The sequence below is a fragment of the Telmatherina bonti genome, assembly GCF_933228915.1.
Source record: "Telmatherina bonti genome assembly, chromosome: 9".
NCBI classification, from domain to species: domain Eukaryota; kingdom Metazoa; phylum Chordata; class Actinopteri; order Atheriniformes; family Telmatherinidae; genus Telmatherina; species Telmatherina bonti.
The window spans coordinates 11,823,239-11,836,921 of NC_136627.1; the positions used below are offsets into that span (position 1 = coordinate 11,823,239).

The 13,683-nt window shown below is 42.7% G+C and overlaps 1 protein-coding gene across 1 annotated transcript in view; it reads left to right on the plus strand.

Annotated features, from left to right (window-relative positions):
- Nucleotides 1-27: 27 nt before the first annotated feature.
- dpf1 (double PHD fingers 1) overlaps nt 28-13,683 on the plus strand; it is a gene marked incomplete at its 3' end in the record, with an annotated part of 55,219 nt that continues 41,563 nt past the window's right edge. The window contains exons 1-4 of the mRNA XM_079246884.1: nt 28-118; nt 11,643-11,672; nt 12,146-12,312; nt 13,554-13,661. Of these exons, the coding sequence (XP_079103010.1) occupies nt 87-118; nt 11,643-11,672; nt 12,146-12,312; nt 13,554-13,661 (337 nt within the window). The 5' untranslated portion in view covers nt 28-86. The remainder of the gene's footprint in view (nt 119-11,642; nt 11,673-12,145; nt 12,313-13,553; nt 13,662-13,683) is intronic.

Below are 13,683 nucleotides of genomic sequence, written 5' to 3' on the forward strand. Positions count from 1 at the left end.
GAATGAATGAAATTGAAATAGCTGCTGCTACATTACATGTACAATACCGGGCTCTGCAGTGTTGCATTCTATCATACTATATCAAAATGGCCACAGCGGTACAGAACCCCTTGAAATCGTAAGTACAACTCTCCTCGGCGCTTGACTCTGTTTTAGTATTTGTGCATGCTGTCAGTGCAATTTCAGCGCCTTCAATTCTCAGCATGATCATCAACACGTCTCTACATACAGGGCATACAGCAGACAGTGATATAATGTCAGCGGATGCGAATCAGCACAAATGAAAAGTTACATTTAAAGCTGGAGGTTTTGGGTTTTTTTCTGGAACGAGGGATGTCAGTGTGCGCTCCGATGCCAGTCGTGAATAAAAAAAAAAATGCTTTGCCGGAGCCTACAGCAGCGTGTGCGCAGGGATATGGAGGAATGCTGGAGGTAGATGTGGGTGACCCGGTATGTCCCTTGTCACTGTGGCCAGCCAAGACCACGGTCAAAGCCAGGCTTGGGGTGGCGGACTGGTCGGAGCTCAGATTCCGTTATGTACCTGTGTGCAGTTTTTCTTTGTTTTTTTTCTTTCTTTTCTTGTGGACAGAGATAAACGAGAAAGGCAGAGGTTTTTGGCTGCAGCGGTACCTACCGGACCCCTAGCAGATGGATAAGCTGATCGGAGCTGGTCATCTTACGCGCTTCGTAATACTTGCACCCAAATTTCATCCTTACGCTTCACACCAACAATATACATCACAGTGACACGTTTATTTACACCAAGAAAATGTTTAAGGGGGCGTATTCTGCATGAAGTTTTCTCCTAAATGATCCGCTGTATGCTTTTTTTTTTTTTTTTTTTTTTTGGGGGGGGGGGGGGGTGTCTTTTTTTTCTGAGGCTGCTTTCAGCGGAATGCAGAGACGCTGCTGGCTGCTGCCCGCCTGGGCTCCCGGCCAGAAAGGTGGCTGATGTGCGTCTGTCAGCGGGTACTTACACTAATCCAGCCAAAATAACCCACAATAGCCCCCACATAAACCCACCGTGATGCGCCTGAGCACACAAGCGCCTCAGCTTCTAACAGTTTTGAAACAAAGAAAAGTCCGGAGACCAGTGCGCAATGGCAGGGACGCACGGCGGATTACCTGAGCACCACATGTACACTGTCTGTCTGTGGGTTTCTCCGTGGCACAGACACGGGCGACATTTCGTGCAATCCCACAACTGACTGGCGTGAACGTGCGTGCTTTGAAGAGCACTTGACAGGAGAGAGGAAGCAGGATTGCAATGGTGCTGATTGGGAAACTGCTCTGATTGGCTGCGATGGCATTTTAATGTTTTGGTTAAATGCTTCTGTGTTACGACTCAACACAGGGCTTAATAACGCTGGAAAAAAACAACTAAATGTTAGGCATACCTTCTCAGAGTTTATGCTATAAATGATGAGATGTATGGAAATGTTGCATCATGATAGGGAGAGGTGGGCATTGTGGGAGACTGTAGAACCTCTGAGAAGAGCGCTTTCTCCTCCTCTTCTCCACCCCCCCTTTTTTTTAATGTCTAGCATGCTTATCCAAGCAAAGCAAAAGTGTGGGCAGATTGCTCCCAGAGGCCCTCAGTGAAACCATGTCAGGGGATTAAATTGACTGATTTGCATGGAGTATATACCAGGACAGAGAGGAAGGTTGTGCTGTGAAAGAATAGGATAGGGGGGGGATGAAGGGTGAAGAAGGAGTGCTCAGGAAATGCCAGGACCAGAGCCAGTGGTTAATGAACCCAATTGTAAATGGTGCTCTTATATTGATTTTTAAGTGCCTAAAGTTAGAGAAAGAAGTACAAAAAAGAGGCAAATAGCAAAGCAGCCAAATTGTCAGCTGGTATCACCTGCAGGGATGTTGGATCGCTGTTTCGGTAAAGCATCTGTCAAAATATAAAGCCGAAGGTATATTTTATAAAAGGCAATGACAATCCAAACTGATTTTAACATCTTGCCAACTGTATAAATGGCACCATTATCCTCTATTTCTTTAAGTATGTTCCAGTTACGACAATAAAAGGAGCTTTTAAACAAGCCTTTGTCATTAGCATGTCTACAAACAAACCAGCTCATAAATTAGAGGCCTCTTCTGCAAAATGAGCCAAACAACCAGCAAAATTTGGTTCAAAGTCAGGCCTAATAGGGTGGCTGGCTGTGCGCCTGAAGCAGAGACAATGCCTGTTTTGTCCCCAAATGTCTTTAAGGCTTGCTGAATCTCAGCAATAATTTACTATTAAATCAGTGTATGTTAAATCTAATTGATGTCCGGCATCCAGCCAAGCGTGAGCAGGCCTTGCAGCGTACGATGCAACGTGATGGGCAGCTGACGTGTTCGTGGAAGTACAGTGGAAGCTTCATGCGTGTGCAGAGGCAAATCAGTGGAGGAGAGCAGCCAGCTCCAATCTACTGTGCATTTCCCTACCAGCCTGTCTATCTCGCTGCTGGATTAGAGAATCATTTAATCTCTCTTTCTATCCTTTTTTCCTCTCCGTCTCTCTGTCCTTCCACTGCCACCTCTGCAGCCTCATCTTCATCTTTTGCCTTTCTTCCTTCTTCATCCCATTCTCCATCCATCGCTTGTTTTGCCTTTTTCCCTCTTGTTTTGCCATATCCTGCCTGCCTTGCTTTCGACACCCCCCCCCCCCCCTCCTTTTTGCCTTTTTGGCCTCAAACCATGGAAGCCCTCTCACCCCTCCACTTCCACAACACTTCTCTCCATTGTGAATCAATGTCATGTTGATATTCAGCTTGAATAACGATGGGAACTTTCCATACATTTGATCAGATCCATTTAAATCTTTTGTGAAAGCTTCTTCTTAAGGGTTCCTTCAAAGGGATTTACAGTAGATTTGCACAATCTACTCAGAGAATGTCTTTATATTTCACTGTTTCAGAGGGAATTATTGGTGCACATTGGAAAGCTTCAGATACAATACTATGCAATACAAACACGCAGCCTATGAATGTTAATATTTAATTAGGAAAAAGGAGCATCTGATTGCAAAATATGCAAATATGTTGTGAAGAAAATGCGGTGAAATAGTGAAATATCTATCACGTCAAGGGCACGGGAGGCAGAATTAGGCAAAATTGCAGTGGCTGTCACATGTTTTTCAGGGATATTACCTGCCTGTGCTGGCTGGGGGAGAAGATGCAGATAAGCGTGTGCTGTGGTGTTGGAGGCAGTTGTGGCAGGGCCTATATAATATTATTTCTGCCCTGCCTGACTGAGCCGAGCTAAATGAGTTCCATGTAATAACCGGCTCTGTGTGCAAACAGCCCCGCGTGACGGCTGGAGCCATCCATTTCTAGATCTTTCTTTCTCTTTCCATCTCAACCCTTTCATTCTCTCACTCACTAGTGTCTATGCAGACACACACTCACACAACGACACACACACATGAATGCCTAGACTGTGAAGTGAATAGCAAGCACACACAGTGACACACACTGTTGCTTTCACTCGTTACCACTCCGGCTCTAAGATTTTTTTTTTTTTTTCCTGTACTTGTACGGGAGCAAGCCTGAGGTCTGATGTTTTTAAGCATGTTACTTTTTCCAAGTTATTTCTTTCATCATCTTCTTATTTAGACTTTTTATCTGTTTTATTTGTCTTTTGTAAGAAGGCAGGCTAGAGCGAGACAGAGAGTAGGAGAAAGAGGGAAGCATAGATAAGTATTTTTAGCTCTATGACCTATTTCTCCAGTGCTACCTAACCGACTGTCAGTCAGCTCCACAGCTTGGGGACCTTGCGTGGAATTTGTAGTGTTGTTTCGATGCAACTTCAAGTTCAAATAGGTGTTATCTTCTCTTGTCTTCTCTTCTCTTCTTTTCACATTGTTCCCTCTCTCTTGTCATCCCCCATTTATATTATTCCCATTGCATGTCTGCTGGGTTCCTATCAAGGGTGGAGTCAACATGAAAAAAAAAATACAATGGCTGCTTTCCTCTGCAGTACTTTAATGAAAATGGAGACTTGGGTGGAGAGATTTAGGCAGTGCACAAAATACACACCCTCGCAGCGCTGCCACACGTGCACTCACATGTGCACACTCCAGATCCAGAGGTAGGGAATCCATCGCCATAATAAGAGGCCAAGTGCAGTGGTGATAAATCTCACCTGAAGGAGCTGTTCAGAGGCAAATTGCCTTACCCTGATGTACTGCCCTCGATACACACTGCAGCCATGAGCTGGATACACCCACACACTTAGACTAGCTATATAAGCACACAGAAAAACACAAATACACAGAATGCATGCACAAATAAACACAAGCAAACAGGCCGCACATGCACAGAAAGACCTACATGACTCTCAGATAACCACACCCAGTGGGCAACGAGGGAGACAGACACACACACACACACACACACACACACACACACACACACACACACACACACACAGGGAACGACATGCAAGTCTTCATTAAAATCTCCCATAGCAGGCAACACAAAGCCGTGACAGAGAAGACATGATCTGTTGTACGGCTCTGCATATGTCTGCCTTCCACACCTTCCCTCTCCTGTCACATCCCTCGTCATGTTCCAGTCTGCAAACACACTCGTTTGAACACATGTGGACGGACCCGGTGTTGTGACAGTGATTGGAGAAAACTGACGTTTTCCAGCTGGTATTGTGGCAGACGTTGGTTCTTGCACAGACACGCACACACACACATTCCTGTCTTTCCCTCTGTCTGTTTGTCTGTCACTGTCAACCCGAGTGTGTGGCCTCTTGGTGTTGTTCTGACTGACATACGCTGTCACAGACATATGCAAACACAAACTCACACAGGAGCTCGGCTGCAGCGGTGAGCGTGCTCTGATGTGTGCGTTAACATTTTACCTGTTTTACTGTAATACTGTGTGTGTTAACATGTCTGTCCGCCGATATGTGCCAGATTGTGTCCTACCGCTGCAGCCCGGAACATCAGAGGAGTAAAATAGTCTGCGCGCGTGTGTGTGTGTGTGTGTAACACACTCACAGAGACTGGAAGAAGAGGGAAAAAAGAGAAATCATTTGACTGAGAGAGGAGGAGAGTGGTGAAGAAATTGAATTGGGGGTGGGGGAGGGAGGTGGAGGAGGGGTGACTTGGTAAGGGTGATATTGCATAGTTTAATCTGTTGAGCTCAGCCGTGGAAAGGCCGTGGTGGGGGGAAGGGAGGAACAGAACAGTAGTAGGATGATATCAGCTCTCCTCTCTGCGTTCACGCATAAAGCTCTGTAGGGGTCAACATGTTGTGTGTATTTATGCGCAAAACTCCACAGATGGACAACAGTAGACAAGACAGGCGAAACGGACGCGGCAGAAAGACTTAAGCATCTTTACGGCCTCACAAGTAACCAAAAAAAGAAAAAAAAAAACAAACGCATTCGCACACAGCTACCAGCCACAGCGCTGCTAACAAATCCACAGTGCACAACACAATCTGCCCTCAGCACTAATAAAAACCATTTACATGCAAACAACTTCATTTCCCTCCAGTTTAATTACCTCATCCCCTCAGTTGGAAACCACTGAGGTGAAATGTCTTTTAGGCTCGGACCATTTTTTGTAACTGAAGACTTATTTTTATAATTTCCTCCAATTTCTCTTTGGCTTTTCCAGAGGAGTGACTTGACCTGTAGGGGGAGCTCTCTGTATCGCTATTGGTCAGGGAACCAGCTAATTGGTTTGGTTAATTGTGCCACAGTCAGGCACTGCTGCCAGCACCATGTGTGTGTGTGTGTGTGTGTGTGTGTGTGTGTGTGTGTGTGTGTGTGTGTCTGTGTGTGTGTGTGTGTGTGTGAGTGTGTTTTGAGCGCAGGTTCAGTGGATTAAGACTCAGTACTGGAGTGGACTTGAGGAATCACCCAGAGATTCAGACAATGGCTTCCGCAGGGCGGGCCTCTGGGGGAGGCTGGGCTTCCCAGGATGGCTTCGTATCTGCTGCCTGTCGGGTGCACAAGACTGTTTATTTGTGTTCTCCCAGTGATACCAGTTCCTTCGGTGTTTTCATGGAGGCCTCTCCCTCCCTGCTGTTTGCTTAGTGGAGGCTGAGGCAGACAGCTCAGTGTGGGCTTAGGATTCACGCACCCATACACACACAAACACAGTCTGCATGCTCCAGGCGCTCATTCTCTTTCCATATCTAATCTTTAGTTGGCATTTGTGCGTGTGCTTAAAGGTTCGAACTATTGTCTATAGTATGCCGTGTGCGTGTTTTCTGTCTGCCTGCGAACTGCTGCACATCTTCTGAGCCCATGCACTCCCTGAATCTGTGTTTAAGGGATACATTTATGCCTGAGTGCATACAGGTGTCCCTTGTGTTTTTTGCGCCCTTGCACAGTGCAGATCCACATTAATTGTCATGTATGTCATGTCTGCCTGGACAGTTTTGGTAGTCAGCTCCAGTTTGTTGGAGCGCTGGCGCTTTGCCAGCTCTCAGCTTAAGCTGCTGTATTTCCCTCGGTGCTTGTGAGTTTATCAGTATCCATAAGATAAAACTCAACATAGAAATAAAAAAGGGAAAAAAAATTACTCCATCTAAATGATTGGAAATAGGAATAACTGTTCTGACTGAGGTATAGGTTGACACAGTGTGTGTGTTGGTGTAGAATCCCCTGCTTTCCCTCATCGAGGCTGTGGTTTGATGATAGGCAGTTTGGTTTGTTAGTCCGTCTCCGTGTGGTCTGTGTTTTCAGTAACTGCTCGGCCTGCATGACCACAGCGGCCACAGGCCGGAGATTTGCAGGTGTGAGAGTTTCGACGTCTATATCCTATAAACATGTATGTCATTGCAAAGCTAAGCTTCTTCTTCTTTGGCTGTCCTAAAGTCATCTAAGGTCTTGAAAGCGGCTCTTGCAGCGTACACTTTTTGTTTCTGGTAGGCTAAGCTGACATTCCCCTGGCTACAACTGCACACAACAATCGTCCCTCTCGGTCTGTAGTTTTGAAAGTGTTATTCTGTTGCACCTGCAGGTTCATCAAGCATCAGAATGCCCCTTGCTTTTCTAAGAACAGCGTTGTGCCTTTGCAATTGAGGTTAATTCGACTTAGAAAGCTGGCCAGCACAACGAGAGATTGCATTTGAGGGAATCTGTGCTGATTGTTCTCTCAGCTGTTGCCACCCACTCAATGTGATTTTTGAATCAAATCTAAAAGCTGGCAAACTCTCGTGGCTATTTGTTAAATTAGAGGTTTCATAAACATGTCCGCGGCCCGTGTCCTCTGTCAGCCAAATCAGGAATTACAGGTCATCCTGCTCTGTCACTGGAGAACTTAATACCCCCAATGCCCATTTCTCTCCCTGTCTACTTGCATTTTCTGCCTCTCTCTCTCTCTCTGGATGTCACTTTCTTCTGTCTCAGATTCTCTCCTCTCTCTCTCTCTATCTCGCCCTCCTCTCCTCTCTCAAGCATCATCTCCCAACTTTTTTTTTCTTCTTCTTCAATGGACATCCCCCTCACCGAGTCCACTCTTATCCTGCATGCAGGCAAACAGTCATGCAGCTTTCCTATCAAAATATAATGAGATTGGAGGCACCCAAATTGAAAGACGCCATTTTCTACAGCTGTCAACTTATTATCGAAGGCAGATGGGGGGGTGGGAGACATATTCCGGTACCTCTGAAGGCAGCAGAGGAGAAAGGGATGGAGGTGACTGTGAATTGAGAAAGGGAGAGAGGAGATTGGGGGAGGAGAAGGAGCATCAGCATGCTCTGGGGTGATCCGTTTTAAATTTAGAATATTTTCCTTTTTCATTCACTCGTGCGCTATCTGGCATTTCCATTTGGTCAGTGGTGTAGCCTTGAAGTCCCTGCCTTTTATCCGCCAGGTTCCTCTTAATATTTCAGAACACAGCATATACACTTTTCTGAGTCCGTGTCTCTTGAGTGTATGTGGCCGTTTGAGCATCTCCCTGTCTATGTGAGTGTTTATTCTCCCTCTTCATGACTATTCATATACAAACAGCAGGCACTCTATATTTGCCCCTGAAAAGTGTATTCCTCTCTTCTTTGATGAACTTCTGCCAGCCATTTTAAATTCCAGCCTTTATGGTGTCAAAGTTCTAGTGATGCGTCTCCAACATAGCATGAAATACTCCAGTGGTCATGCGTGTGGCCAACTGTAAGCACTGAGCTGTAAAGAAACATATTCTTTTCAGAAAAGGGAGCGTTCTTCAGTCTGACTGGCATGAGTGCAGTATATTGACCCCCCCAGTCACATCCTTTAAGTGTCACCAGCTTACAGAACTGGTTTAGGAAGTTTTGATGATGCCACATAAAACCTGCCAGACTTCACTATATCCACTGGATTTAATGGAGGATCTGAAATTGTCCTTATTTCCACTCACTGATTCTACTTGACATTTTCACAAATTTTCTCCATGTGAAAGAAGTCTCATCTTTTGAAAGCTAATTCAGTTTTTATCCGGCACAGATTGTAATTATATGCTCTGTTTGTACCTCTGTTGTGTGACACATACTGCAATAATTAACTCCAGTCATGTTTTTAGGCTTGTAAGTTTGCTCTTTATCTGTTAATTAGTGAGTAGCTAAGAAAATATTGAACATATTTTTGTGAATTTGGCAGAAACTCAGGCTTTGGGCTAAAAAGGAACTGATTAGATTTAAGAGAAGATAGCCTCAGTCTTTTTTATTTAAAAGATTTACTGTTTTGGGGCAAACTGAATTCTTTGTTTCCTAATCGAGACAAATACATTGGTTTATGCCTGCTTTATTTGTTCTTTGCACTGGAGATAATTTTCAGCAAAAAAAAGATAATCTAGTCATTGGGACAATAGAGCGTTTCTAATATATCACACGTCATAATATTTGTTTGTTATGTATTTTGACAATGTTTAATTACTAGCAGAAGTTGTAGCTTTAACTCGTTGCCTTCATCAGGAATAAAAGGGTCTCCATGCTATTGGAAAAGCTCCACCACTTAGACTGTAAATTTTATCTCTGAGCTGGAACATCACATCCAAGTTGTCCATATTCCAGTTACAACTGGCTTGACCTAGCTAGCTGCTACTAGCTAGCTGCTACTAGTTAGCTGCTACTAGCTAGCTGCCTCTAGTTAGATGCTACTAGCTAGCTGCTACTAGTTAGATGCTACTAGCTAGCTGGTACTTGTTAGCTTCTTATAGTTAGCTGCTACTAGCTAGCTGCTTCTAGCTAGAACAAGTTAACAGCAGGGTTGTATGATGTATGTTGTGATTACAAACTCCACAAAACAGAAAGAGTTTAAACAATATTTTGTGGCCAGTTTGTATAAAAACAGTTTAGTTCAATTGACAGAAGTGCATTTAAACAGTCTACGAATGCAACTATCACTAACTTTTATGTGGCCATACTGGCTTTTAAGACTGGAGTTCCTCTGACTTTTTGAAGTGGAAATTCAACATTGAGGTTTGTTCAAGCAAATATTTTCAGCAGGAAACTGGGAAATTCAGCCATCCAAATTTCAATGCGGCACACCAAAAGGGTTAAGTGGTGCTTTAGTTTAGTGTTTCAGACAGGACAGGAGAAAGTGACTGTGAACACACGACGCATTTCCATTACAGTTGTACCCCTTAATAAAAGCAAAATTTCTAAAGTTTTGACAAAGTACAACTGCAGTTTGCAGATGTTTCCTTTGAATGGTGTTTCATGAGATTTTACAGGATTTGTGGCTTGAACCAGGTAGACGTATTGCTTCAGGGTTTTCCGTAATTGTTATAAAGGATTTATGATGGCTTTTTAAAGCACTTCTTCCTAATTCATAATTCCCTTTCTAACTCTTTGTAAAACTCAGAATTTTGCTGTCATATTTAATTATTTGTAAAAACATTCCCATGTTCTCCTCCGTCCATCCATATCGCACCATCTTCACTTGAAATGAATTGGTCACACTTCGGTTGAAGTGTAAGTGTAAAAAAAAGTGCTTTTAAATGTAAACGGTTTACAATTTGGTTATATACTTCTATATCACCACTTCATGAGAGCGTAAAAACGTTGTAGCGATGTTTGAGAGGTTTTCTGAAATCCAGATGTTTGAATTACCAGTTCTTTATTGCAATATTTCGGTTTTGGACAGTTCCAGGGATAATGGAAACGCAGACAGTTCTCATGTAGGGATGAATGAGGTGCAGCTTCTCAAAACATATTAATCTCATGTGTTATTTAATGTAACCCTGATGACAGAGTTCCCATATCCTAAATTCATACTTCTATTAGTCACTCTAGAAAGCATGGAAAGGTGATTTTTATTTAGTGACTTGCTGAAGGACAAGTTTCGCTGATCCTCCAACAAGGTCAGTTCTGAAGTTTAAAAGAAAGTGATTTAAATTGGATCCAGATTTCTTACAATGTCCTGGTATTTTTATGTTCTGCTGACATTACAATCTTATTCTCTGAACTATCAAAGGTCAAATTACAAGCTGCTGGCTCATATTAGGCAAGTTGCATGTGTAATGTGCATGAGGGATCGTTTCTTGGTTGCATGCATTGCCACAGTTTAAAAATAAACAAATATATAAACAAACATGTTTTCAAGTGCTTTTGGGGGAATCACATTGGAGGTTTATAAAAAAAAAAAAAACAACAAAAAAAAAACATTGGAATAAATCTCATGCATACAACTTTTTCTCTGGCTTCTGATGGTTTTTGCCCACTTTAAAAGAATTAAGTTGCTGCACTTAATGGGATATGAAAACACTTTTTTTTATAAAAGTTCTGTAGATCTAATCCGGATGATCAACTGCTTTTGACTTTCATGACATGAAAGGATGCTCACAGCATGCTGTGAAAAGAATATCTGAAGACATTTCTCTGACTTTTGTAGAGAAAAAGCACTAAATCGACTGGGTTGGGAGCCGCCACTGCACCTTCTACATCCAGAACTCAGCCTATTTTTTCTGCATCTGGTCACGTGTTAAAAAGTTAGCTCCACATATGCCTTAAATTTTTACAGAAGCTTGCATAGTTAAATAGAAGTTCATATATATATATATATATATATATATATATATATATATATATATATATATATATATATATATATATATATATATATATATATATATATATATATATGAGGGCGATGGCAACTGTTTAAGCACTCTTTTACTATTAGAATGAGACATGCAACGTTTTCTTGCAATAAAAATTATTCAATCTAACAGTTTTGCTACACAGTAAGAAATAAAGGGGGAAAAAATCCAACAAATCACTGCTATCAGCTGCTGTGCACTATTTTTGCAAGGCTGCTATTGGCCCCTGCACCATAGCTCAATATATGTGTGTGTGCGTGTGTAGTTGTTGTGTATTCTGAATCTACTGTCTGTATAGCCGAGTGACCTTGATGTCTGCGCTCAGCAGGAAGACACTGAAGAGGAGTGATTAACAGGAGAGAGAAAAGGAAGAGGTAGAGAAGCTCAAAGAAGGAGGAAAATCTGAACAAAAAAGAGAAAAGAAACGCAGCAAGGGGGAATGGGAAAGTTGAACATTGACAGAGATGTTTCGGGGGGGAAAAAAGAAAAAGTTAAGCAGAGAGAAAGTGTAAAAGAATGAGAAACTGTGGAGGAAACAGGGTGGGGTGAAGGAGTGACTCACCACACATCTGTTGATTTTTTCCCCTTCTTCTTCCCCCTGCAGGCAATCTGGAGGTGCAGTCATCAAGAACAGGTACGGGGGGGATGAGTTGAGGGGTGGCGGGTGGGGAGAGCACAAAGACAGGAATATAACACTGAATGTTAATCTAACTTGCTCTTGCCTTGGTGGGAAAATACAGCGTGCATGTTGTTTTTGAAGTAAAGGAATATGTGTTAAATTCTCTAACTGTACAGCGTGTGCAGGTGAGCATGTGGTTTCTGTGCACAGCCGCCGGCTCTTCTGCTGTGTCCAGGGTTAATAGGACTGTGCATCTTCACGGCACGTCTACTCACACACACACACCCACACACACACACATGGTGTAACTGCCCATGACTGTGCACCCACTAGCCCTCTTGACCTACACACATGCAGCCATGTAAACTGCAGCATGAAGCTTGCACACACCACACACACACACACACAGAAAAAGTGTCTCTACACCTGTTTATGAAAGTACATTCAAAGCCCTCCCACCCACAGCACTTCTCTCTGTTTGCTCTCAGTCTTGGTGAGGAGTTCTATAAGGAGGCCATTGAACACTGTCGCAGCTACAATGCCCGTCTGTGTGCAGAACGCTCCATGCGTCTCCCCTTCCTGGACTCCCAGACCGGCGTGGCCCAGAGCAACTGTTACATCTGGATGGAGAAGAACCACCGTGGACCAGGTCTGTGTGTGTGTGTGTGTGTGTGTGTGTGTGTGTGTGTGTGTGTGTGTGTGTTACAATGCTGGCTGTATTTTTCTTTGCTGCCATGTGTGTGTATCAGACTTACTAGCTGTAATGCTACACACAAATGTTCTCCCCAGTCATTTTTCTCCCTGCTTTCCACTGTATTTTGCTTGCCTCTGTCTGTCTCTCCTCTCTTCCTCGTTTACTGCACCCCTTTTTCAGACCTCCTACCCTTCACACCTTCTCATGTTTTTAACTTTTCCCAAAGGGTATTTCCTCCATGCTTTTTCCTTCTCTGTAACATCAGTGTATTTTGGCAGTGAATCAGACTCCCCTGTAGGCAACGATACGCCGCTGGCACCATCTACTCCAAAGAAAATGCACTCATGCATCAGTGTGTCTGTGCATGTGTGTGGTGCATTAACACTTTAGCTTGCAGGTTGTGTCTGCTAACCTGCAGAACTATTTGCTATTAGTTTAACTTGGATTTATAAATATATAAATATATATTTTATCTTTACCTGTCCAGCATTCCAGTGTTAAAAGGATGGTCTGGTCTGAGCAAATTTGCTTTGCCACAAGAAGACTTTTGGATATGAGGCTACCCTTTATTCTTAAATATTTTTTTTCATTATTACATTATTTTTTATAATTTTTCAATCTTAGTTTATTGCCTAATTTAGACAAACCCATCAGATTGGACGACAGAAAGGAAAGGGTGATCAGAAGAGAGAAGGAAAGAGGGGAAAAAGAGGGAGAACCAAAGGATATAAACAACCACAACTGTAATTAAATCCAAACAGAAAAAAATAGACAACCAGCTACTATATGAGTAAAAAAACAGTAAACATCTAAGGGTCCTAACAAAACACAGCAGACAATCATCAGGAGCACCATATATACACCATATATATATATATATATATATATATATATATATATATGTGTGTGTGTGTGTGTGTGTATATGTGTGCGTGTGTGTGTGTGTGTTTGAGTTTGTTTAGTGGTTTAAGTGTGTCAACTTGGATTTTAAGTTTTACTAAAACTTTAATGAATTATTTGATTTATTTTTTATATATGAAATTTGATTTTAGCTTGATTTTAGTTACATTTACCAAAACCAACAAACATAGTGAGTGAAAGACGTTCTTTCAGTTTTTGTTTTTCCAAACAGGCAACTATTAACAATCCAGATTTAGCTTTAACCATGCGAACTGATGAACAGTAACAACTTTGTGTTTCAGGCCATGCTCCAGGTCAGTTGTACACATATCCTGCTCGCTGCTGGCGCAAAAAGAGACGGCTAAATATCTTGGAGGACCCTCGACTCGTACCGATCGAGTTCAAGATTGGTAAGCATGAGATATGGATGGA